Source organism: Polypterus senegalus, chromosome 16 (genome assembly GCF_016835505.1).
Source record: "Polypterus senegalus isolate Bchr_013 chromosome 16, ASM1683550v1, whole genome shotgun sequence".
NCBI lineage: Eukaryota > Metazoa > Chordata > Cladistia > Polypteriformes > Polypteridae > Polypterus > Polypterus senegalus.
In genome coordinates this window covers 100841315-100869218 of record NC_053169.1, presented here as the reverse complement: position 1 = coordinate 100869218, position 27904 = coordinate 100841315, and the positions used below count along the sequence as shown (strand labels likewise).

At 42.6% G+C, this 27904-nt stretch overlaps 1 protein-coding gene and 1 long non-coding RNA gene across 4 annotated transcripts in view; one reads left to right on the top strand and one right to left on the bottom strand.

The window, feature by feature from the left end:
• On the top strand, positions 1–27904 carry LOC120516573. The gene is made up of 4 exons (XR_005630864.1): positions 1–36; positions 4113–4385; positions 4734–4875; positions 27119–27904. It is a non-coding gene; the product is annotated as an uncharacterized LOC120516573 (long non-coding RNA).
• susd4 (sushi domain containing 4) overlaps positions 21921–27904 on the bottom strand; it is a 46000-nt gene continuing 40016 nt past the window's right edge. For all 3 annotated transcript variants that reach the window (XM_039738338.1, XM_039738337.1, XM_039738339.1), the window contains exons 8-9: positions 24650–25035; positions 21921–21956 (exon numbers count right to left, since the gene is read on the bottom strand). In XM_039738338.1, the coding sequence (XP_039594272.1) occupies positions 21928–21956; positions 24650–25035 (415 nt within the window). In that variant the 3' untranslated portion in view covers positions 21921–21927. The remainder of the gene's footprint in view (positions 21957–24649; positions 25036–27904) is intronic.

Below are 27904 nucleotides of genomic sequence, written 5' to 3'. Positions count from 1 at the left end.
CAGACCGACGGACGAGTCGCACTCATCCAGAGACAGGTGACTTGGAATCAAACGTTAAATCTGCGTTTGTCTGTATAACGTTATCCGCTGTCCTAACCCGTTTTAAAAAGAAAGCAACAAATCGGGAACGTTTTTAGGGAAAAAAGAAAAGCAGCAGTTGTGTTTTACCTTTTTTTTTTCCGTACGAGTACCAAAGCTCAGGGACTCCCGACTTTCGTTTTCTTCTTCTTCAGTTTTCCGATCGCGGAAGCGGCGGCTGCGTCTTGGGGCGCCCGTCGATCTGCGGCGTGCGAGCGGATGAGCAGGAAAGACGCTTAATGGACGGAGCTCGGAGGGCCGGCCCAGCGGGGAACTCGATTACAACATCGCACTGGCTTTAGTCTTCTAACCTCTCGTTTTTTGCAACTCTGCCATCTGCTTCTTTTAAATGCAGTAGTGGACATTTTTTAAAATTTTTAGTTGAGGTTTTCGAGCGAAAAAAACCCCACAGAGGACAAAGCAGCAGGGTGACTTTTTAGACACAAGCAAAATCTTTATCCAAACTCCCAGGCAAAACAGATAGGCTTAAGTGGAAAAAAAAATGATATTCATATATTCAAGTAATGTGCCTCTATAAAATTCTTTTTGTTCCCCTGCCTTACGGGGCTTGAATCGCATCTGAACCGCGTGGATGGCCGCTTGACGCACGAAACATTGAAGAGTTGGCGTTAGGGCAGCTGAGCGACTGAAATATGTCGCATTTCTTAAGCTTTACCCCCTGAAATATGAAGAGATTTATTTATTTATTTATTTGCTTCAGTGATAAAAACTGTTCTCACGGGTTTATTTTTAAAGGGCAGAATTCGCGCCACGTGTTACCGTACACACCAACACTCCCACGCATGTTTTGTGTCCCTGTGGTGAAATTTGATATACAGAAGGGAGGAAGGAAAAGCCAAACGTCACCATTTCGCTCAGCCCGACTCTAAATTCAGTTCTGGATGAAAACCCAATATGTTGTCTTGGGGTAGTGGGTAGTCCAAGATCTCTGTAATCTCACAAGCATCTCATAATATTAAGCGGAGGCGATTCGTAGTAAAATGCCCTGCATATCTGAATTAAAGGCGCTATATGAACTGAGGTTTTTGTTATCCACCAACGCTCCGTCTGTCCGTCCGTCCAGGGCTTCAACTGCATGAATTCCAAGTCAGGAGCCTCAGGACCTAAGAGTCTCTTTAGGAAAGCAAAAATGTGCAGTGAGTCAGGAAAATGGAGATCCTCCAAAGCGCAAACTGCTACTGTATCTCTTTCTGTTCTTATGCATTCTGGTAGGAAATACAATCTTATAATAATAATAATAACACTAATACTACCGCTACTAATAATTATTTAACGCCTTTCCAATGCCCACATCACTTACTTATTTATTGCAGCCGGTGATGTGTGTATTTTTATTAAACATTTCACCACCTCGTCTCTTATGCGCAACCTGACAGACCCGTCCAAAGCTGGCGTCGTGTCGAGCATTTGGGCTCCGTGGACTCGTGGGAGTCGCTTACGAATCGATGTGAAAAACATACCTGGGGGGCAAAGAAATATTTAGTTTAGATTTTAGTTTTATAATTTTATTTTTATCTCCCTTGACAAAATAACATCAAATGAAATTTGAGGCAGGGGCACTTTTAGCCTCAGGAGGTGGAATTTCACAATAAAAGAAGCAGCGCCCGGGGCTCCGTGTAGGTTACGGCGTGCAAGTAGAGAAAGAAACGAGGAGACGCCTACGGGACTAATATACACACACACACACACACACATACATGAACATATATAGTCTGTAGTACAATTTAAGTAATCCATGTTGACCTCAGAGGTAACGTTTGCAAAGCATATCTCAGTTATATGCGATTTTGTAAGGGATTTGCAAAAGCTGTGTTAATGTCTGAGATGCACCATTTGTTGGAATGATAAAGGCAATATATTTCATTGGCACAGATGTCTGTGTTGTACCATCCTTTGGAACAAAAGAGACCTAATAACTGGCCAGACACACACACACAGGTATCCTTTAATGTGGCTGTGCTACCCATTGAAGGACTGTCTTAACGTATGGGCAGTGGCTGGGGGCGCCCACGTGGATTAGGGCCCACGATGTTTCTGATGCCTATGTATGTTTTTTACTATCCAAACAGGAGCCCCAGTGCATTACTTTGCCCCGTGCCGTGGCCTATGATGCTGCTAGGACGGCCTTGCACAAACAATGGTGTTAAAATCTAAGATATCAATGTAGACCTTAGCATTAATATTTGCAGTTCACCATGCAATGCATATGTCTCTGTTATGTGCCACGTGGTAAATGAATCGAAAAAGCAGTGTAAATGTTTGTGATACACCATCTGTTGGAATGACAAATGAAGTGTAGTTTATTCCTATAAATGTTCATGATGTGCCCTCTGTTGGAATGACAGAGACATAACTGGACAGATGCAGATACACAGACGCTTATCCTTTAAAGTTGACTAGTTGTGCTGGCTGACAAAGACAGGTTTAAATCTAAGTAATCAATACAGACCTCTGTATTATTGTTTGCAGTGCACCATCTATTGGAATGTATTTTATAATGTTCATCATAATAAAATGCATTGCCTTAGTTATTGTAATAGATGGCTCATCACAAACTCTTCTAGTAATAAAATGCATTACTACAAATGTTTGTGATGCACCATCTGTTGGAATGACAGGTACATAGCGACCGGACGGCCACACAGACACTTATCCTTTTATAATGGTGGATAAATGTTAGTGGAGAGCATTCATGTATCTGTCACTCTAATTTTCTCAGTCCTGTTCAGGATCACAAGGCACTGGGCTGACCCAGCTAGGTACAGGGCGGGCAGTTCGGTCTCAGGGTGCATACCAGCACTTGTTCACAGTGAGAAGTTTCCTTGATTTATTTATTTTTGGTTGACCACCTTCTGGCTTGTCTGTTTTTTTGCCACCATCGGCAGAACCTCTGCTTTTATTGACATTCATTCTTTCAGTACTTTTGTGTCAACGTCCAAGGTTGTCATCCTATAAAATGTTGAAGAGTGAGAATTTAGAATAACCCCTGGGTGAAGGCAGTCAATAACTAGAGGAGTGTGCAAATATTTGTGTGGGGTGCCCCCATATCAGTGTAAATACCAAGCATTCCTCTGGAGTTCTTCCGCCTGGTGGTCTTATTTATGTTCCACGAGATAAGCCATGTACGGTTTACAGATATTGCGCAATGTGGACCGATTTTACTTATTTGGAATCCTTCATACTGCAGAATACAGAAATTGAAGTCCCTGTGAGGTTCTGGCTGATTTCTGCCTTGTCCGTGGTGCTGCCAGGACAGGCTGCAGCCTCCGTGGCTCTGAATTGGATTACGCAGCTTTGAGGATGTTCGATTAGGTTGTTATAAATTTAAAATTCCATTCTGCTTTTAAAACTGAAAATCCTTCATTCATTGGTTTATTTTGAAAGTCATTGGTGTCAGCTTGGTTTGTATTAAGTGGGTTTAGAATATGGATGGACGACATTAATCTGTGAAACCCCTTTTGAGTTCCTGTCATTTGAAATTCCTTCCAGGCATTTTGGGTATTCACACCTGACATTTTTATGGGTTTGTGTTGTGGATGAAGACATGGCGTCTAGCGAAGCACCAAGGCTTGTGTGTTTTGTCAAACCTGCAGAGCTGTTACCAGTTTTCAGTGTTGGTTGTGAAATCGTTTTGTGGCTTTTGATGCCCCCTTGCCCAGCTCCGTCCCAGTAATTTATTTGCACCCATTAAATATTTGGCAACACAAAACACAAATGTCCCTCTTAATTGTCAGATGTGATCTCCTGACTCTGCCTTGAATTGAACTCCTTGATCTCTTTGCAGGCCCATCAGACTCTTTGATGGTTTCTGATTGTCCCTCATTCTGCTGTGAACTGGGAGACAAAAGCCAGTTGTGGATAATGAATGGAAAGCCGAAATCGTGACAGACATTTGCAGCCTTCTGTGTCTTCTACTTGATCTAGAAAGTCAATCAGTCCGCTTCCTTCTGATGACTGATGGACGCTGTGGGCTGACAAATCAATAACTGAATCTGCTCTGCTTTGTTCCCAAGGTGCTCCGGGCTTTTTGGGTTTCTTCTCATGGTCACCTGACCTGCAGCTTACGTGACATCCTCAGGGTGACACAGTCAGTGTGTAGAAAGGAACGAGTGACCACGTGACTCGACGTCTAATTCTGTAGTCCGGGGGAGCGCAGCTACTGACCAGGACCACAGGATACTCGGACCTCCGCTAACACAGCTGCTGTTCCTGCCTCCTTGTCCGAGTGGATGTTCTCTGCAGGCTCCGCTTTCCTTTCGCATCTCAAAGGACTGAAAGCTTAGGAGGTGAGTGATAACTGTCCATTGTCGGAGACCCTCTGATTGTCCATCCATGATGTCTATTACTATATACAGTACGTGTATATTAAATTGTATAGGGAACATGCAGACAGACGTACAGTCAATCCAACTCCCTTTGAATGATCGGGAACAAATTTTGCATACTTGCTCACTAGGACCCTACAGACAAGGCACACTACTTTAGAATTCAAAATTTTGACCCACCTTTGAAAACACCTGAACATTCTGTCACCTGTGATATAAAATGGTGTCTTGTGCGGTTTTGAAGGGGTCGTCAGGTGAGGCTCGATCGAGAGTGGAAGTGTAACGTCGGCTTTGTTGGCTTTTCTTCAGAGCTTATGCACTACGAACTCAGAGGACAAGTTGGACTTGACAGCATCCACAGATGCACTTCTGCCATCCAATCGGACCCAAAAGGAAGAAAATCTCGACACACGAGAGAGGAGACATCGATGGATGACAGATGGGACAAAAAGTAAGAACAACAGGGTCACCATTTAAAAAAACAGACAAACCTTTGATTTCTCTCCTTAGTTCATTGTAGAAATGTAACCGGGCAAAACCGGATACCTTGTGTGTGTGTGTGTATATATTTAGTACATATGCAGTGTTTTTAAAAGTATTGTGCCACTTCCTGATTTCCTGCATCATTGCAGAACTTCAGCCTAAATCCAGATATCACCAGTTGGTTTCCCTTTGCTGTTGCATAATTGTGCTCATGACATACTGTAAGTCAAAAAAAAGAAATCATTTGTTCAGTTTTGTTCAATTTCTGTAATAATTTCATTTTGGTTGAAGATCTAGAAATACTCAGTGTCAAAACATTTGTATTAATACTGGGAAGGAAGCAAGTACTTTTTCATCACAATGCATTTCTCATTTATGTATGTACTAGCAAAATACCCGCGCTTCGCAGCGGAGAAGTAGTGTGTTAAAGAAGCAATGAAAAGAAAAGGAAACATTTTGAAAATAACGTAACATGATTGTCAATGTAATTGTTTTGTCACTGTTGTGAGTGATGAGTGTTGTTGTCATATATATATATTTACACACACACATAAACATATATATATATACATATCTATACATATACACATATATACATACATATATATCTACATATATACACACACATATATACACACACATATATAAACATATATATACATATACATACATATCTACATATATACACACACAGCTATTTCGTATCAGTGCAATACGCTGTTTGTTAAAACGGTTGACTCCCGCTCTTACGTGCAATATCAAATCAAATCATTCAGTTGTCTTTGCTCAGATGTCATTTTAGAGCTGGACGCCTGGCATCTTTTTGGCCACAAGTTCGTTTCTGTTTGGTGTGAGGTTCTGTGTTGTGGAGATTCTCAGGATGGATTGCAGGTGCTCATCAGTGAGGCGACTCCTGTGTGCTGTTTTGTTAGTCTTTATCACTGAGAAGAGCTTCTCACACAGATATGTGCTACCAAACATGCACAAGGTTCGAGCCGCATGTAGACGGACTTTTTTTGTTCTTCAAAGTCACCAAAGCGCCGTGCAAACTCAGTGCGCAATAACTCTAGTAAGCGGTAAGTGTTCGGCAAGGCAGCTGAAGCGCTGCATTATGGGATCTGTAGTTTATTGTGTTACCAGCGCTTCATATACTCGGGCTTTAATAACAATAATACAGTATATAAAATGATCTCGGGCGGATATAATTACGCCGGGCGGATGTGGCCCGCGGCCCTTGAGTTTGACACATATGGACTAAATACAACTTGAAAAGATATATTTTTTCAAATGTGATCGCGCAATTCAGATAGAGTTGACGCAAGACTACAGCCTGCATGCCTCAATGAGTCATCCTCTCCTCGCTCTTACTTTTTTACCGTTCATCTAATGAATACACTGAGTATGGCTTTACCAAAACAATCATTGATGGCGAATAAAGTATCCATTATTCGAGTATGTAGATCGGTATATATATATACATACATATATATACCCGCGTATCGCAGCGGAGAAGTAGTGTGTTAAAAAAGGTAGAAAAAGAAAAGGGAACATTTTAAAAATAACGTAACATGACTGTCAATATACAGTATTTGTTTTGTGAGTGTTACTGAGTGTTGCTGTCATCAAGGATTTGATTATCATTATTTCTTTCAATCAGGTTCGTATTTGTAGGATGTGTTGTGTTCAAGTTACATTCCGTGTTTGTCAATCGTTGTAAAGATGACAGGTTTCATTCATCGATTCGTTTCTTACTGCATCAATAAACAGCTCGTCTTCTTCTTTATCTGAGACCTGACACACTGCATGCACGGGTTTTTTGTACACTGTCTTCCTTTAGCGGGACATTGACTTTTTCCACCGTGTGCTTTGTTTCCACAGTAGCTGCATTTATGAATATGTATGTATCAGACGCTTCATATTTTTGCTGCCTTTTCAATTGTGTAATTCGGTTTTGTTCAGCGCTTTGGAACTGTTGCTTTTATCTGTGCACTGCGTCAGTTCACGTGAGCCACTCGGTGTACATGCATCAAGGTTCCCAGCTGTGCTGGTGCCATCTCGTGCTATGTCCATGGCTGTATTTAATGTTACCTTAGTCCTGGCACTTAAAACTTTCTCTCGCAGTTTCGCTGAGTTTGTGTCAAACACCACCCTGACCATCTCATCTTCCTCTCCATAAGCACAGTCCTTCACCCGTGAATATTTAGTGGCAGTTTGCTATTGGATTGCCGCTGACGGACGGCCTTATATGGGCAGGCACTAAATTACAAACGCCAGCGGCAGCCTGTCTATGAACTTAATTTAAAGTGTAGGTTTACATCGAGTAGCAGAACTCATGAATATGGTTGTATATGTCACTCGCTCGCTTCTTATTGTTTCGCTGCCTTCTCAATTATATAATGCATGTTTTCTTCAGCGCTTTTTGAGGTCTTCCTGGTTTTCTATGTACTGCGTGATTACGTGGGAGGCGTGATGATGTCACACGAAACTCCGCCCCACGGCGTTGAAGCTCATCTCCATTACAGTAAATGGAGAAAAACTGCTTCCAGTTATGACCATTACGCGTAGAATTTCGATATAAAACCTGCCCAACTTTTGTAAGGAAGCTGTAAGGAATGAACCTGCCAAATTTCAGCCTTCCACCCACACGGGAAGTTGGAGAATTAGTGATGAGTCAGTGAGTGAGTGAGTGAGGGCTTTGCCTTTTATTAGTATAGATGTATGTATGTGTATATGAATATATAAATGTCACCCGCATGCACAAGTGGGTTTTGTACAAGGCAATAATCTCACTCTCCGTTACACTCCGGTGTTAAGATTATTGCTGGTGGGCGGGGCATCAGACACAATGGGCGTGGTCGCGTGTAACTAAAGCACAAAGCCTTCTGTTGAATGTTTTGAACTTTTGCTGCCTCATAGTGGAAGGAATGAGTTCAGTCGCACCGCCCCCCACCCAGCACCCCGGGGACACAACCTATGTGAAATTTAAAAGTTTATCCACTGTGTGTATGTGAATTTTCTCCGACATCTCAAAAACATGCTTATTAATTTTAGTTTTCGTTCCTCCTCTTGGGAGTGCGCCTAACCTCTCTCTCTCTCTCATATATTGAACAGAAACACAGAAGAATAAACGTACTTGAAGACAAGCAGACGATCTCACACACACAATAACAAAGGCATTACTTCTGACCTCCCCTGATGACTGCACTTCTGGCCTCAAATTTCTACGTCATTTCCGCCCTTCCGTTTTCCCATCATGCCCTCTGTATCGAATTTCCTGCCAGTCCACTATAAAAATCCATTCACCTCCTGAAATGACCACTGTTCGATTGATTTATTGAATGTATCAGTCTGGAAAGTCTGCTCTGGACCTTCTACTATACGGGGCTTCCACCCCAAATCTTTGAGTGTGCTGTCTGCAATTCTTTCTTCACAATGTATTTGTGTGTGTGTGTGTGAGATCGATCTGTATCATCCAATCTGTGTCTTTCTGTCCGCTTTTCACGAGAGAACTACTTAACGGATTTAGATTGTTTTTTTTTTTTTCCCCCCTATAATTTGCTTGAACATTCCGGTTGATTTTGCGACTTCTCTCATTGTGCCATGTGTCACTATTTGCTTCCTGTAGCAATTGATTTGTGCGAATCCAAGAAACTCACAGCTGGCCGAGGGGAGGGGGTAGCAGGCAGGACCCTCCTCAGTTATTCTCCAGCCTTGGGGTGTATCTTGCCCCCCACTTAGCGAGCGAACAAGAGAACTACTTAACGGATTTAGATTGGGTTTTTCTCCTATAATTTGTTTGAACATTCCAGTTGATTTTGCGACTTCTCTCATCGCACTAAGAATCATAGTTCGTTTGCAGGAGTGATATATTTCCGCTAATCCGAGAGAGATGCTGTGGGCCGAGGGGAGGGTGACGTCAGGAGTGGGATTAACTCTACCTCTGTGTTTTGGAGTGTTCCTTACCTCTGCTTAGCTAGCGCTACCTTTTTTGTTTATTGATTATTTTAAAGTTTGCCCCATTTCACTAATACCGCGGGGAACGTCTAGTATATAATGTATGTGTGTGTGTGTGTGTGTGTGTGTGTGTGTGTGTGTGTGTGTGTGTGTAGGCAGTCACAACATTCAAACCACCTTCCTAATATTGCGTTGGTCACCCTTGTGCCACCAAAGCAGCTCTGAGCTGTCAAGGTGTGGACCCCAGTAGACCTCTGAAGGTGCCGTGTGGTGTCTGCACCAAGACGTTAACCGCAGATCCTTAAAGTCCTGTAAGCTGCGAGGTGGGACTTCTGTGGATTGGACTTATTCTTCCCCAACACGTCTCACAGATGCTTGATCGGATTGCAATCGGGGGCCAAGTCAACACCTTGAACTCTTTGCCATCTTCCTCAAACCATTCTTGAAAGTTTTTTTTTTTTTTACAGGGAGTCTGGCGCATTATCCTGCAACAGCTTTAAGGCTGGTGGTGCGTTTCAAAATAACATCCACATGAATGCCAGGAGCCAAGAGTTCCCAGCCGAGCATTGCCTCGAGTATCACACTGGCTCTGCTGGCTTGCCTTCTTCCCGTAGAGCATTCTCCTGCCATCTCTTCACAAAGTAAATGGCGTACACACACCTGGCCATCTAAAAGAAAACGTGATTCATCAGACTCAGGGCACCTTCTTCCATTGCTCCATAGTCCAGTTCTGATGCTCACAAACCCATTGTAGGCGCTTTTGGAAGTGAGCGGGGGGGTCAGCATTGGCACTCGGACTGGCCTGTGGTTATGTAGCAAGCTGAGATGCACTGGCTGTTCTGACACCTTCCTCTCACGGCCCACATTGAGGCTTTCAGCAATTTGTGCCACAGTAGCTCTTCTGTGGGATCCGAATGGACAGGCTAGCCTTCACTCCCAAGGTGCATCAATGACCAATCAGTTCTTAGCTGGAACATTTTTGGTACATACTGGCCACTGCGTACCAGGAGCACCGCACCAGACCTGATAATTTGGAGATGCTCTGACCCGGCCGTCTAGCCGTCACAGTCTGGCTCTTGGTAAAGTCGCTCAGATCCTTGCACTTGGCCATTTTTGTTTTTCAGCTTCCAACAGATCACCTTCAAGAACTGACTGTTCACTCACCATCCAATATATCGCACCCCTTGACAGAGACCTTTGTAACAGATAATCGTTATTCACTTAACTACTAAGTGGTTTGAATGTTATGGCTGATTGTGCCGGGGACAAAGAGAAACCAGCAGGAAATGGCCTGTGAGCCCTGCTGCCTCATACTGTCTATCCAGGGCCCGGTCCTCCTTCTGGGTTGTTCCGTTTTCCTCCCACATCTCCAAGTACGCGTTCAGTTAGTTTAACCAGCGATTCCAAGTTGGCCTCACTCGTGAGCCTGTACATTGACCCTGAGATCAACGGGCCCGTCTTGTTCAGTTTTGGTTCTTGTGTGGCACCCAGTGTTTCCCGGGCGGGCTGTGACTCCCATGGCGGAGAATTGGATTAGTTGGGTTTGAAAATGTTATGCTCCATTATCACAACTTCCCACTGAGAAGTGATCACCCGCCCAAGTCTGTTTGCGGGTTTCCTTAATAGTTGATTTGCTGCAATTATCTTTTCCTGTTCTGCCACAAACTTGACATTTTCTATTCTTTTTTTTTCTTTTGGTGGTGGTCTATATCACGTGAAACTGGCATCTCCAGCAGTGTGAAGTTTTAGACAGCAGGGGGTGAGCGCTGAGGCTGTGCCACCTCTCATGCCGCACCTTGCATCTTCAGTGCAGTGCCGCTGACCTCTACCCGAGATGATGTAAATGCATTACGATTACCACTCTGTAGTAAAAAAAAAATATATTCACGTAGCTTGCAATATTTTGTGCGATTTGCTGCTGTGACTTCCACATTGTGCAACTGCCAGTCTGGTGCCTCGGTGGTTTCCAGTCTCTCTTTTTTGTTTGTGATTTGATTTACTGTCGTGTGTCCGTAGTCCGGGATGTCTGAGCGATTTGGCACATCCCTTTCTTCTCAGTGGAGACTCATTTTTCTGTTCTGTTTTTCGAGCTACTCACAAAGTGGTAAACTCTGTCCGAACAGAACAGCATGGCGGATGAGGCAGCACTGGATCAGCAGGCCTACTGCGAGATTGGCACAGAGAGCCACAGGGCGACAGTTTCTTGTCTGAATTGATTCTCATGAGCAGCCACCGCTGGGTGTGGAGTGTAGGATTGGCATGGAACTCGTTGTGCCTCATGAGGTCCACAGTGAGAGTATGATGGGCAAACCCTGCTGCGGCACCACAGGGGAAGTGGAGAGTGAATCTGCGGGTGATTATTGTGATGGCCATTCACCTCTGGCTAGAGTCATGCCCATCACATTAATTAAAACATTCTAGAGAAGAACTGGCCATTCAGCTCAACAAAGCTCGACAGTCCTATCCACTTATTTCTTCTAAAACAGGGGTCCTCAATCCCAGTCCTGAAGGGCCGCAGTGGCTGCAGGTTTTTGTTCCACCCCGGTTGCTTAATTAGAAAGCAATTCTTCACAATAATTTCATTTCATGGCTTGTTGGTGCGTTAACTCTGCTATGTCAGCTCATTCTCATATCCTAGATTTTCTTCCCCTTTCTAAGGAGATCATCCAAATGGACGAGTAATTCTCAGTCCTTCACTTCTTTTTCTCTTCACTTTCCTTCCAAGTATTTCATTAAACCCAATAGTATCTGATAAATACACACAGGTGACAATGGTAACAAGAGAAATGGAGAAATGCTGGTCTCTTTTGTCATTTGCATGTTATTGCTAATTAGAAGCAATTAAAAACCAAGACTACGGCTGTTTATGACTAAAATAAGCAATAAGGGTTCAAAATCTTAATGAGTGAGACCACTAAAGTGAAGCAGAAGTGTTACTTGAGCAATAAGAGCTTCTTATTAAGCAATTGTGTTGGAGCAAAAACCTGTAGCCACTGCGGCCCTCCAGAACCGTGATTGAGGACCCCCTGGTCTAAAATAAAATCAAGTCGAGTTTTGAAAGTCCCATAAAGTCTTACTGTCTACCACGCTACTTGGTCGCTTATTCCAAGTGTCTCTGGTTTTTTGTGAAAGGAAAAACTGTTTGTGTGACAATTCCCCTTAAGTTTTCCAGCTGTGTCGCCGTGTTCTTGATGAACTCATTTTAAAATAATCGTCTCGATCCACTGGACTGATTCCCTTCATAATTTTAAACACTTCAATCAGGTCTGCTGTAAAGGTCCGGTCTAAACTGTAAAGGCTTAGTTCTTTAAATCTTTCCTCATAACTCATCCCCTGTAGTCCTGGAATCAGCCTAGTTGCTCTTCTCTGGACTTTCTCCAGTGCTGCTATGTCTGGTGGGCCCAAAACTGCACCCAGTACTCCAGATGAGGCCTCACCTGTGCGTTATAAATAAAGGTAATGAGGTCTATTGACGAAAGTCGCTGACGGTTTTGTAATTTTCATGAGGTTAGGCCGACTCATCCAAGCTGTAAGCGATCTTGACTTCCTTTGGAGGACTCCCTCAAAGTGCTGAGACAAAAAAAAAAACTCATTATCACCATTTTCACTCTGCACGCTGATGTCTGTTATAGCAACATGCTGAGCTAAGCTGGGATGACGAGAACACCCTGTCCTTAGTAACATCCTCCAGCACTCTCATAGCTGTTAAGAAATATATTCCTTCCAGCATATCCAGGGTCTTACGACAGTGCAATGGGAGATGACCGCGGTGGCATTTTAACGAGATGCTCAACCCACCTTGACAGGCCTCTCCCTCTCGACTTGCAGGAGCCGTTCTTCTGTTCTGAGGGTTTCTAGTATTGCTGAGCTCCTTATCCTGTCATGGAGTGTGGATCCGGCAACACTAGTCGAGGACCTCATTTCGGCCACATGTACTCACAGCCTCAATCTCCGTCAGAGTTCTCGACTATGGGTGAGGATGGGGACGTCCTGTAGACGGATTGGCATTTGGACAGTTTAGTCCAAGGACTTGTCTTGATCTTCTTCCAGCATATAACTTCATCTCACTTGTGAACAAGACCCTAACTCCACTTGGGTTAGCTGTTCTGTTTTGAAGCGTTTCTGAGGCCCTGAACTGGGAACAAGTGAGGCGACTACATGAAGACCTGTTAAAGGTACTCTCCTTCCTACAGGTAAAGTGAAGTTAAATTTTCATCTGTATCGTATCTAATTATAAAGTTTAATATTTTTGTGCAAAATTTTATGCATTCTTATTGTTTTTGTATATGATTTTATGTGTAAAGTACTGCTATAAAGGTTTAAATAAGCAATCATCTTGGGTTCAGGAAGGGATGAGTCCATTATACATTACTTTGTAACGGTGGTCATGGGTATGTGTGGGGAGTCACTGGCACTTTGAACTTTTCCCTGGACCTGTTAAAGACGGAATGGCTGAATGTGCAAGGCCGGCCAATGGACCCTGGGGGAAGGGGAAGCACCTGCCTTGAAGGGCAAAACAGACCGTAAGGGGAGGAGCCGACCATCCGACCAATAAACCTGTGGCAGGAAAACGTGAAGGAGGAGACGAGAGTGCCAGAGCCAAAGGAGAAGCAAACACCACCGAAACGACAAGAGGGAAATCTACTCACTGCAAAAGTCGGGTGAACCCCAGGTTCATTTTTTAGACTCATTGTTCATTTCACATGAATGAGGTGAAATCAGTCGGGAGAGGACCGGACAGGCCAGGACAAGGGACCAGTTAGCATTATGTTTCCCCCGTACAGGAGGTACGGCTCGGCGCATCCTTCGTCATCACAGACTGTAAATAATCATGTTTAACAGTGAAATGACTCTGGTTGCATTCATTTGGTTTTCACATTTGTGTATTAGTGGTGTGTAATGTTAATTGTTTTGTGAGTCGTGTTGGGGGTGGAAGCGCTACAACGTGGTATTATGTATACCGGGGTTGTTTGGTTGTGTTCAATGCCTCATTTTAGAGGATAATAAATCTTTTATAACTCAGTTTTGCTTTTGTTGGTGTGCTTCTGTACTTGTGATGGTCTAGTAGGAAAGTAGTGCTGGTTGCTTGCGGCCCCAGCTAATTTCTTTATTATTATTTTTTATTTCTTTAGCTGCCTCTCTAGTACTGCAGTGCATGTTATAATTGTGCCAACTCGGGCTCTCAAATAGTTTGTTTTCAAACAAATCGGTTTCTAAATATCCTTTAGGAACAGATTATGCTCAACAACCGAGATTCCAGTGTGTGTGTGTGTGTGTGTTTGTGTGTATATAAAATCCATCATCTCTCTGTCTGTCTTACTGTCTACTTGACTATTTAAGCAAATTATAGAAACAAGTCTGTTAAACATTTCAGTTGATTTTGCAGCATTTCTCATTGTGCTAAGTATTATAGTTCAGTTGTGGTACTGATGGAGTAATGCAAATCTGAGAGAGAGAGAGGCTGTGGGCCGAGGGGAGGGGGAGGCGGGACGTCAGGAGTAGGGAGCCGGGTGGGCCGTCCTCACTCACACGCCAGCCTCTGTTTGAGTCGCTCTACCTCTCGCCATGTGTTGGAGCGCACCTCGCTGCCGCTTAGCTAGCAATATCGGTTTGTTCAGCAGACATCATCTAGAGCAGTGCTTCCCAAACTCAGTCCTGGGGACCCCCTGTGGCTGCAGGTTTTTGTTCCAACCAGTTTTTGTTCCTGATCAGTGACAGCACCTGATAACACTGAGCTCATTTAATTAGCTGGTATTTTTTTTTCTTTTCTTTGACATTCAGAAAAGCACACAGATTTATAAACATTTCTGCTTTTGCTATAGATTTAAATGCTTTCTGGTCAGTGCCACCATCTCCAGCCCATATACCATACCTGGTCTCCCTACCGTCCTGTTGACCATCCCTGTCACTCTTGCTGATACCCGTCTGTCACAAATCACTCCTGACACTCTTCTCCAGTCACTCCACCCTGTCTGCACTCTCTTCTTCATCTCTCTTCCACACTCCCCGTTACTCTGTACTGTCGATCCCACTCATCCACCTTTGCCAACTCTACTCCCTCATCGTCACCATTCCACTGACTTCCTTCTCATTCACACACATGTATTCTGTCCTGGTGGTCCTCCTGACCTTCATTCCTCGCCTCTCTTGAGCAGATCTCCACCTCTCCAGGGTCTCCTCAACCTGAGGTACCTTGTCAACATTTTACAGCTACATTCTTGCCTCTGAGAGCAAAACCAAAACTTTTGTATTTCAAAAGGCCCTCGGATATGAAAGCTATCAATATAAATTCTTCCCAATACAAAATATTTTAATTTTTTTGCTTATTAAAGTTTGTCCTGCTTCACTTCGCAGAGCCACATAGGACAGCCAGTATAATCTATAGATAATCTATCTGTGTGTATATATATGCACATACACACACACACACACACACACACACACATGCGAGAAGGGATTCTGCTCCGATGGGCCCTTAACCTGAACATTGCTCTAGGGACCCTGCTCTGATATCCAAAGGTCATGTGAAAAGACAATTTCCCCTCGATGATTAATACAGTGTAATAAATACCAATATATACAATTCATATGCAATTTTTGGCTGCTAGTTTTTGACGATGGTGCTTTGAGATGTTTAGATAAGGAAGACAAACATTTCAAGGTAAGGCAGTCATCCTCATTAATCTTGAATTCCAGCGAGTGGCAGCGTGTCACATTCGGATACCACTTAGTCCTTGTACTCTACCAGTTGTACCAGCCCATAACACTCATCTTAAACCCATAAATCCATTTTCCAGTATCCCCAGTCTCACATTCAGATGTTTGTGTTGCACTTCTCTCCAAAGGTGGTCAGATTGTGTTCAGTGATGCCAATATTGTGTGAATTGATTAATATACACACACAGAGACTGGTACAGCCACCTATTGTTGAAGCTGGGGGCCCAGGGGAATGAAGTTGAGGAGCATCCGATACCTCAGATGATACGTAGGTCCCTCTCTCCTCCGGTGTGGATCAGGGCCACGGTGGTCACTAAAAGGACAACTCCGAAGGATGACAACCAGTTGGCTTCCAATTACTGAAGAAGGAAGATCTCCACCCTGCAGTGGCTGTAAGGTGTGATGGCGAAAGGTCCTAACATTTATGAATAGAACTGAGTGACACTATTGGGAAAGATCATCCATCCATCCATTATCCAACCCACTATATCCTAACTACAAGGTCACGGGGGTCTGCTGGAGCCAATGCCAGCCAACACAGGGCGCAAGGCAGGAAACAAACCCCGGGCAGGGCGCCAGCCCAATGCAGTTGGGAAAGATCAAGGTCGGTCAAACCATCTTTTAGTAAAATACAAGTTTTTTTTGTTGTTTTTAAATTGTTTAAACCATCTGTAAGGATGCTACCAAGGTGATTGAGGCTTGTTCAAGGGCATTTAGAGACAAGCCATTGGAAAAATAAAAACATTTCTTTATATTTATGATACTTTAGTTTCTTCACCAGATAACTGAATTGACGTTTGTTGCCAGGTAATGCAGTTTTTTTTTTTTAATTTCTGCCGTGCTCCTGAGCAGCCACATTACTACCTTTACAGCATAGTAGTCCTACTGTATTACTGTAACGTAAAGCAGAATTTAAATTAAAGATGCCAGCAGTGCACATGCTTTGCATTCTGGTCAGCATCTCTGTGCCACCACAAGCTTAACGGGGTATCGTAATTAGACGGCTTTGGAAGTAACTCAAGGATGGGATATGAAGCCACTCGATGACCATAAGCTTACTGGGCGAGGAGCCATTGAATTTTGGAGATGATACAGGGCTGCTCTTTAGTATTGGAGGCCCAGTCCGGAGGACGGATCAGAGATAAGTGGACCCTTCATCCCCCTGGACAGAGAAACGGTTTAGTGAGACCCAGAGAGGCAGCGGTGATTTAGTTTCTATTTATTCCTTTGTATTGAACCCACTGTTTAGTCCTTGCTAGTGCATTTTGTTTGAGTTCTCAAGCCATTATTTTCCATACGAATTTATTTGTATTGTTCTGCGATAGGGTGACAATGGGGTCTATGAAAGAGCATGACCGTTAAAAAACATCACAGCCCTAGTCCTAACTACTGCAATAAAATATACATTTGGCATGGATGAATGAAGCCCTAGCACCGTTGATGTGAAAGCCATTTGGAAGTTGCTAGTCATCACACCCACGCTCGACATTTCTCCACATCCTTTGTCCAATTAGCTGTGATTTCCTCCCATATGTAGTTATGAATTTTTCCAGCTAGTGATGTGTTTTTTTTTTTTTCACGTTGTGCCAAAAAACACAATGCTATTAGTTTGTGGACGGACAAGTAAATACGTACAGAGAAGTAGTTTCTCCACTTTCTGATGTAAAAAGTTCCCATCCTGCTAAGAATTATACTGACTTGTGATATTTGAAATGTCTCTGTTCTTTGATGGACATGACAGAACATTAGAAAAGTGATGACGAGAACAGGCCATTCAGTTTAAGGAGCTCATCGATGTAGATTATCCAAAATAACATCAAGTCAAGATGTGAAGGTCCCTAAAGGTGCACCACACCACTTTCTCTAGCATTGCCACGTCTTATTTGTAGCCTGGAGACCAAAACTGCACGCAGAACTTCAGATGAGGCCTCAGCAGTGCGTCGTTTAACTTCAGCAGAACCGCTCTTGATTTGTGCTTCACGCAGCAGGGCGCTATATGAGCCAACATTCTTTTAGCTTTCTCGAGCGCTTCTACACACTGCCTGGATGTTGATAGATAGTGCAGACCGTGATGAGTCCACTGCGACTAGAAGTCCTTCTAATGAGTTTAATGTTTGATTTCCAGGCCTCCCTTTGTGTATTCACATCTAACATGTCTACTTCCCACATGTAATACTTAACATTTACTGACATTACATTTCATCTGCCACAGACCTGCTGACTGTGCTGTCCGGGTCCCATTGATACAACGTAGCTGATTGTTCATTTTCCTTCTACTTGGCTTGGTATCATCTGCAGGCTTAACCATCATACAGATTATATTTGTGTCCAAATTGTTCATTTAAATTAAAAATCGGGAGTGGTCTCCCCTAGACTTTCGCGTATACTCAGATATGGGGATGGATATATTTGAGAAGTAAACTGCAAGACGATGATTATATTTTTATGTTGCGTCCATTAAAGAACCATCAACGACAAATCAAATCAAATTAATAATACAGTGGAACCTTGTGTCACGACCGCAATTCATTCAACTCTGGTCGCAACTTGATTTGCTCCTGACCCAAACTAATTTCCCCCATAGGATTGTATGTAAATACAATTAATCCATTCCAGACTCTACAAGCTTTATGTAAATATATTTTTTAAAGATTTTTAAGCACAAAAATAGTTAATTTATACCTTAGAATGCACAGTGTAATAGTAAACTAATGTAAAAACATTGAATAACACTGAGAAAACCTTGAACAGAGAAAACTAACATTGCGAGAGTTCACGCTACAGCCTGAGAACGCTGGCCCGGACACAGACAGACGGACATCTTAGGTTCACCCAACACACCCTTTATTTACAATATTTACAAGAGTTTACTTCACGTGCACCCCCAGTGCCTCCAGCACCGATCCCCCAAAGTCCAGGCCACACAGTCCTTCATGCCTCTCTTGGCCGCCTCCAGTCCTCTCTCCAGCTCTGTCCACTTCCACCCGACTTCCGCTCTTGACTGAAGGGAGGCGGCCCCTTAAATAGGAACCCGGATGGGCTCCAGCTGCTTCCCGGCACTCCTCCGCAGACACACCCCAGTGTGGCGGAAGTGCCGGCTGCGCACCCTGAAGCCCTCCGGGTGTCCCCTGTCTTCTTCCCCCCAGCACTTCCTGATGTGGCGGAAGTGCTGGGCTCCAGGGTTGTACAGGCACCGGGGCGCCGCCTGGCGGGTACCTACAGGGCTCCCAAGCCCTTTACCCGTGGCCCCCAACGCAACCAGGGTGGATGCCCCCTCGCGGTCTGGAGGAGGCACAAGCCCTCCTCTGGGCGTCCTGGCTGGGCTCCAGTCCCGGCCGGATGCCACAAGCCTTACAAACCATTCGCTGTAAACACTTTTTTTAAATGAGTTTTAAGCACAGGGAAAAAAATGAAAATTTGAAAAATCCTTAATTTATATAAAAACTAACCATAAGCAACCAAGAAAACTAACCTTGCAGCAAATCCCCATGAATCTTCCTGGCTTTCTCACATAACGTCGCCTCGCTTACGCTGTCCCCTGCAAGTTGCTTCTCGTTCAGCCACACTAGTAAGTTTTTCCACCTCTTCCAGCACTTGAGGCCTCTGCTTGGTTAACCCTGTAACTCCTTTTGCAACGTCAGCTGCTTTAATGGCCTCTTTCTGCTTTAGAATAGTTGAAATCGTAGATTTTGACTTCTTGTACTCGGCGGGAAGATCAGGAACACGAATGCCATGCTCGTACTTTTCAATAATTTCTTTCTTTAATTCGATTTCAATTTTCTTCTAACCTTTCTTCTCACCAACACTACCACTCTTCACTTGCTTAGAGGCCATGGTTAACAGCAAAAGCACACGAAACGAAGCACAAAGAGTTCACAGTGAAAGCACACACGTCTGACCGAAAACAATGTACAGGGAGAGACTGAACACGTGCGAAAATCATCGGCGCGTACGAACCGGAAGGGAAACTGAGTTGTTCGCCACCCGAGTGTGTGGTCGTGAACGGATGTAAAAAGTCTGACAAACTTTTTGGTCGTAACCCGGTTAGTAAGTGTACCAAGATGTTTGTGACCTGAGGTTCCACTGTACTTTGAACAGTTATTATAAAAGTTAAATTGAATAAATTGAAGATTGGCACGGTGGTAGCGCTGCTACCTCGCAGTAAGGAGACCTGGGTTCGCTTCCCGGGTCCTCTCTGTGTGGGTTTCCTCCCACAGTCCAAAGACATGCAGGTTAGGTGCATCGCTGATCCTAAATTGTCCCTTGTGTGTGCTTTGGTATGTGTGTGTGTGTGTGCCCTGCATTGGGCTGGCGCCTGCTTTGTTCCTGCTTTGCACCCTGTGTTGGCTGGGATTGGCTCCAGCAGACTCCCATGACCCTGTGTTAGGATATAGCAGGTTGGAGAATGGATGGGTGGATGAACATTGGAGATGCAGGAATAAAAGGTAAAGTACCACCTTTGGTTAATGGGAATAGGCCAAAAGTTGATAGAAATCTGTTTTGTACCTAATACTGTAATGGAAAATTTGGTTAACCTAACTAAAAGCATACTCAAGTTATCATGCTTACATACACAAACAGACAGACACACAGGCATGATTCCTAAAATGGTACTTTTGGACTCGGGGAGGTGTAAAACATTGAGATTCATAAAAATCTCGACATTGAATATTTCGCCGATTACACTACTTTGCCTATACTTTGCATATGAGAAAGTAAAAAGAGCAGTGGGCCCAGTATTGGCTCCTGCGGGACACCACTTTTAATGTCACCTAATTCTTCCCATCACCATTACCCATTTACATTCCGTGTTTGGGTCAATTTTTCTACCAAACCCCTGGCTGTATCCTGAAATCCCATATCTTTTAGTTTGTTCACTCACTAACCTTTCATGTGATATCAAAACCTGTAAAAGTTCAGACAAATGATATCCTCTGCAGCCCTGTGATCGTCTGCTTTTGTTGCTCCTTCATAGAATTCCAGCATATTAGCGAAACACGACCTTCCTTGTCCATGCCCATGCTGAATCTTTTCTAAAACTCTGATTCTAAACATGTGCTACTCCATCTTATCCTTAATTATTCCTTCCAATTAATGTAGTTGTGATGCATGTTAAGCTTACTGGCCTGTAGTTCCTTAGATCTGCCCAGTCACTCATTTTATACAATGGGGTTACATTTGCTAGCCTCCAATCTTCTGGAATTTCCCCCAGTGTGCAGAGATTATTTGACAAATATGCAGCAAGGGTTGATATCTGCACTTACTAACTTCCTTAAGCACTTGAGGATAACATGTTATCCAGGCCTGGGGATTTGTTAGATTTCAGCCTATTTAATCAGAGCAGCTCTTCTCTCTCTACAATTTCCAAATCATTTTGTTGAGGTTGTCTACTTCTTCACACGTGTAAACTTCAGTAAAGTGCACGTTCAAAGCATTTGCTATTTCACGGTCTGTATGTTTTAGCTGACCTTTACTCTTCCTGATCCTTCTCATTTCCTCCTTGATTCTCGTTCTGCTGCTAACTGTTGAGTCGATTTTGATCATTTTTCATATTTCTCTCCAGCTGCCTTTTAGCCTTCCTGATATCCTTTGTAACTGCTGCTCTTATATGCTTTATAAGTGTAGTGCTGGAGTTAATAGACTTGTATGTCTTATTCATCTGCTTTTTCCTTAGTAACTTCCTTTTCAGCTCCTTCTATATCCATCTTTGAGTTTTATTAGTTTTTTTGCTGCTTGATAGCTAAAGTGCATTTATCATCTATCCGTTTATCAGTTGTGGGCATATTTGAAGGTCTATAATCCAGGAAATTTGGTATAAAGACCAAGTAACTAAAATACACCAGCTTGTTACACAATTAAGGGAGATGTTCCAAAATACTGAACCAAAACCATAAAGCAGCTGACCTGACAGGTCCTGACTAGCTGATGGGGGCGCACAAATCCCACCTTAACCCAATATCAACCTTGAGTGTCTTTTCTAAAATAGATCTGGCCTCTGTATCACTTACCAGGTGACCCTTTGACTAAGTTCAATGACCTCCTGGCTGAGGGTCCCTTTTAAGCCTCGGTCCGTAGGTGCTTTAGGGGGTCCCTCAGAAACACAGGCTGGCCTGTCCCTTAAAGAGAGGACTCCAGATTAGAGTCCCCTCAAGTGAAACCGCCTGTCCCTGCAAGCCCACAGAAAAGCATCCACGATATGCAGCAGGGTCTCTCGGAAAAACCAAATGGCCTCTGCAGACCCTCACAACAGACACAAAAGAAACCAACACAATGATCACAGAATAATACCATTGTCGTATTTAAACTTTGTATTTGATAGTATATAAATCAAAGGATGAAAAAAAAAAAATCAACAGTCTTCTTCCACCAATGGAATTTCTGAAAAATAAAATGCAAACATGAAATAAATGATCAGAAAAGGGAAGACATACTTTTGAGAGGGAAAAAAAAATGTTTACTGATATTTAGAGGACATTTCAAATCTCACACTTTTGTTTGAGTTTGACGTCAGGTCTACAAAGATGCATTATCAGGCAGTCAAGGCCACCAAATCCAGTTCAGGGCTGCATGGTTTTTCAAACACATTTTAATTTTGCTCAAGTCACCTTTCTTTTAACTGTATTTTAGTTTTTGGAAAAAAAAAATTTGCATAATTTTGATATTGATGTTAGTCACATAATTTAAATTTATAACTAGGGGGCTTCGCCTCCTGCTCGCTTCGCTCACCAACCCCAATGCATGCACTATGCGCCCGCAACTTTGTGTCTCTGCCGCTCGCAAACAACAAATCTTTTAATTCTGGCGGATGTGCCTCTTCATTGGGAAGAAACACTTCGTCTAATTCACGTTGCCTTCAGGGAAAAGATCTACTAGTCTGCAACTTAAAGTTTAAAGCCGAACAATATCTACATACTTGTGTCATATCACCTACGGCCATATATTTGATCTCTTTTTGCTTTTACCTTCTCGTCAATATCGCATTGAATTTTAATTCCGTGTTTGGAATTCCATCGTGACAGCGCAACGTATTACTGCCCGTGTGTGAATATCGTTTCTTTCTCTCTACACGAACTGTGTCTGACAATAGCACTGACCCAAATGAGAAATGACTGAACGGTGTGCGTGGTTCTAAATGTTCTAGATATGGACGGGAATTTTCCAAATCTCTTTGCATAAAGTCTTGTCTCGCGGGGCTGGAAATTCTGTCTAGCGGGATTTCACTTTCACCAAACAACAAATCTTTTAATTCTCACAGATACACCTCTTAATTGGGAAGAAACACGACTTTTCCCTGATGGCAACACGGATTAGACGATCTACAAGTCTCTGACTTAAAGTTTAAATCCAAGCAATATTTTCAATCTCTTTTGGCTGTTCGTTATTTCACCGAGTAATAATTTGTTTGTTTGGGCTAATACGATCTTTACTCTCATTTTTTTGAGACTTTCTAATTTTCGTACTTCCATTATCTCTCACCTGCTCTGCATGTCAACGGCGCCAATGATTTTGAATTTTTCACGACGTTCTACTTTGTCATCTGCTCTTTGTCTTGTATTTCTGGCCCCGGGTGTGGCTAAATCTCTTGGCACAAAGTCTCATCTTGCAGGATGTCAAAGTGTGTCTCTTCAAAGATCACATCTCATCGCAGGATAAAAAGTCTTGTCTGCCAAGATATTTTTATTATAATAGAGAGAAATATTGAACTTCTCCACAATTTTGTCTCAATCATGGTATATAGAAGGTTAAATCAAAAAGTTAAGGCAATTTAAAAATGACACGGTAAGTGCAACGAATAGAAGCTGATGCAGTACGACTTGTTTACAGTGGCTTATGGGTAGTTTGAATGAACACACACACACACACACACACACGGTGTAGCACTCTACCATTGGTCTTGTTGAAGGCAAGGTCAAGTGAACATAGATGCTCAGCTGCGGGATGGCACCATAGTTGAGTGATGCGCCGTAGTGAAATTTCTTTGGGCTGAAATACACCAATGGATGCTGAACGTTGTCTTGTGCAGATCAGATAGCTGTTTAGGTAGCCATGTTGCGTAAAGTTTACGGTACTCCAAGTCATCCCGCAGTCTTGTATGTGCAGATCCATAACGGATATCCAATTGGGTAGCAACAGCAGACAACGTAATCCATTGGTCCTCTCTGATAAAGGCATTCGCCGTGTCGATGTGGGCTTGTGCGTGAGATGGTGACAGTCGGCCACATTGAGCTTGCTGGTTACACTTTGGTTCTTTTACGCTTTAAACCTTTCTATCCATGTAAAGATTGTTGTTGAGTCCTGCCGTTTTCACTTCTAATTGGAGCCAACAGCCTTGGGTGAATTTCCCAAATGCCCATAGACATTTCAAGATGGCACATTGTTCAACAACGGTGCAATCCCGCAGTCAAGCGTCCACGTTCATTTGCCCTTTCTTCAAGCAGACTAACGGTAGAGTGCTACATTGTGTGTGTTCAAATTACCCATAAGCCATCGTAAACGTGTTGTACTGCATGAGCTTCTGTGTGCTGCTGTTACAGCGGAACTTTCAACATTCCTTTATTTTAAGGGTTATCCTCTTATTCATTTGCCACATGAAATAATGTACTACAGGGAAGTGTTGCAGCATAGCGTGTGTGGAGTAACACAAAACCAAAGAAAGTGTTGAATGTCAGCGTTTCCTTTCGAATAATAATTTGTTTCCAATACATTAAAATTATACTCGAGTAGTGATGTTTGTCCTGACAGCCCTAATTCTCAGTGAGTCTCACAACAAGATATTGTGTCAATTTTGTATCCGTACGAAACAAATCTCGCCTGCTCTGCTTATCACTGGTGTTCAGTAATGACGCGTGTCCTGCCATTTTCGAGACTAATCTGATTGTTTTGAGCTCGTGCTCTCCGAACCTTGTGAGGCAGCTTCCCTTCCTATCATGTATTGCCATAGGAGACACCAAGTTGGGTTAGTGGCTAGGTAGGCTAATAGGGGAAGCTATAACCCACCATGAGGTGCCACGTGGTAAGTCCTAGCTGAGTAAGTACCAAAGAAGCACAATAAGCAGCATATGAATACGTACCATCTGCAATGTCGATACTCGGACTCGTGGAAGCCGTGTCTGCCGTTGATGTTATGACATTGGTTCTTTCTGAAAGGTTGTTAAGTCCTCCAGGGTATGTGGATGATGGACACATACTTTGTAGGTGATCTGAAGAGTTTGACAAACTTTCACAAGTTTCATATTCACTGGCATCAAGCTGCCCAACCCTGCTGTTCTCTACGTGGCCTGGATAAGCAGGGGGGCCTCGATCCTCTGAATGCAATGTCTCCCCTTGACCAGCAGGGGGTGGGAAGCTCGGATGAACAATAGTAGAGCTGTTTACAGCCTCATCATAAGAAGGCAGCATCACGGGGACTCCGTCGACGACTAGAACGTTGGGGTCACTTGAAGCTGGTGGAGCCTCTCTGTGAAGGAAATAAGAAATCGGAGTATAAATAAAGGAAGCAAAACAGCCTGGTATGATAGAAACACAAGAGGGCTTTGCATTAACAAGATTAAGAGCTGGTTTTGACACTAATGGATAAAAGGAATCCTGAATAACAAGTTTGACGGTTGTGGCCTGAGGCAAACCACATGTGCAGAATATTGTTCGCAATCCACATACAATGTGATACAAGGTTTATAATGCAATAGCAGCATGATACAGAAAATCCTTTGAATAATGAAAAATATAATAGAGTAAGAAAATGTTTGGGAAAAGAAATTATAAAGGGTTAACAAAAAATGATTTGAATAAAAAATACAAACCATAATTAATACAAGGGACGTTCAAAAATTTTCTGCACTTTTATATTTTTGTTGGAAACAGCGATAGGTGGGAGGAGTAGCAACTGGGCATTAAAAAGCTGGTAAGACACTGGGAAAATTGCATTGCAAATGAAGGAGATAATGTAGAAAAAGAAAGGTAATTTGTTATTGAAATTTTTAATAAACCAAGTTTAAAAAAAAAAAAAAGGATGGAAAAATTTGGAACACCCCTCGTACATGGAATCTGCGTAGAAATAAGAAAATTTGTTTCTGACTCAAGTATAAAATCAGGGCATTTTTGTAATATGCTAAATAAATGTATTCAGCTATTGGGCAAAAGTCACGCTAAAATAAAAATCTGTTAAAAATAAAAATGAGGCAGTTGTGTGATGATGGCTTTGTCCATGCCAGCTGTGAGAAAACTCAATGGGCCTAACAAAAGTCCAGAAACTTATTAGAGTTGAGTGATGTTAAGAGTAGTGTCCAGCAGGGGTCGCTGCTATTTTAATAAAAATAAATGATTTGTATAGAAATATAAATAATAAGGTGGTGAAGTGTGCAGATGATACCAATATAGGTGGATTGGCAGATGATTTGGAATCCATTATATCTTCACGGAAGGTTGCAGACAGGCTTGGGCAGACTTACTGACATTAAATTTCATCCATCCATCCATTTTCTAACCCGCTGAATCCGAATACAGGGTCACGGGGACATTAAATTTCATCATCCACAAATGTAAAGAATTACACATAGGGAGGAAAAATGTGAGATTTGAATACACAACGGGAGGTTTGAAAATCAAGAATAAGCCTTGGGAGTCGTAGTGGACTCTAAGCTATCGAATGCCCGACAGTGTGCAGAAGCCATTGAGAAGGCTAACAATGTCAGGTTATATAGCACTTTGATGTATGGAGTGCAAGTCACAGGAGGTCCTGGTCAAGCTTTGTAACACACTGGTGAGGCCTCATCTGGAGTCCTGGGTGCAGTTTTGGTCTACATAAAGACATAGCAGCACTAGAGAAGGTCCAGAGAAGAGCAACTAGGCTGATTTAGGGCTACAGGAGATGAGTTATGAGGAAAGATTCAAAGAGCTGAGCATTTACAGTTGAAGCAAATGGAGATGAAGTGGGGATCAGTGCAGTGGATTGAGATGGTGACGTTAAAATAAATTCTTTAAGAACACTGGGGAACTGTTAAGTTGTGAAGGGTAAATTTCACCCAAACATTAGGATGTTTTCTCTTCACACAGAGAACCACAGACACCTGGAATGAATGACCAAGCTGAGTGGCAGACATTAGGACTTTAGGGACCTTCAAAACTGGACTTGATGTGATTTTGTTGGAGTTCTTTGGAGAGGACTGGCAGGCTTTGTGTTGCCGAATGGCCTGCTGTCATTCAGATTGCTCTAATTTGTAGCAATTGAATGTCACAGTTTCAATTTGAATGTTGTATCAGTGAGATTGTAATCATTGAGAGATATTTTAGATGGCTCTGTTTCTATGTATGTAAAATATTGCTGCGAAAAATAAATGTTCTCCAAGAAATCGTGATTAAGAAAAAAAGAAACTTGATGTGAAATATTCTGTTCTGTGTGACCATGCTGATTATTTTTTTCCAGTCTTATTTCAGATACCCACTATCCCCTATTTACCTCTGTTATCCTTTTATTTTTTTGTATTTAATTCATTTAATTTATTTATTTAATTATGGTGATGTTGTTTTTGTGTATTATTCAGCTCTGAAGATGGGCAGCTTAAAAGACCACCCCAAGGACAAGCGAGCAACTTGGGGTGTAAAAGGAAAGAACAAAAAAAGAGAAAAAGCATTAAAGTTAAAGAAGGAACTCCAGAAATTAAAAGAAAGACAGAAAACAGGAATTGGCAAACACGGAGTAGAGGCCAGCTGTTTTCTTACCCACTGGGATTAAAGACCCTGCCTGAAGGAGATAAGGACAGCAGAATGACACAGTGAGTCGCAGCAGAAGCAAATCAAAGTCCTCGGTTTATGAAAGATGGTAAACATTGAAGATCTGATTGTGTGGCTGGGAAGTAAATTAGTTGGGCTAAAAATAAAGGTGAAAGCAAATGAGGTGTCATCGGTGTGAAAAGACCTCCTGATTAAAAGCAAAAGGACTGGAGTATGTTAGGCCAGGTGTTTCTTTGCTGCTTTAAATCTAAATGTCCACAAAGGAAAAGCTTGCTTTCTATTACTGTATATGTTGAAGCAATGAGAAAGGAAGGATCAAAAGGTGAAATATTAAAATAGAAGAAGAAGAAGAAACAGAAACCACCACCCATTTTGTTTATCCAAAAGGGAACTTTACAACATCTACTCTCAGGACATAGCAAGAGTCAGTGTGCTCAGTTTTACATTTTATTTTCTAAAATGGCCATCCATCACATATTGATCCTGGTTATTCCAGGTCATCATTGTAATGTCTGGTGCCTAGTTCTGGAAGTCCGACTTAATTATCATCATCACAAAGACATAGGGTAAATATTCTTGTTTTTTTTTGGTTTTTA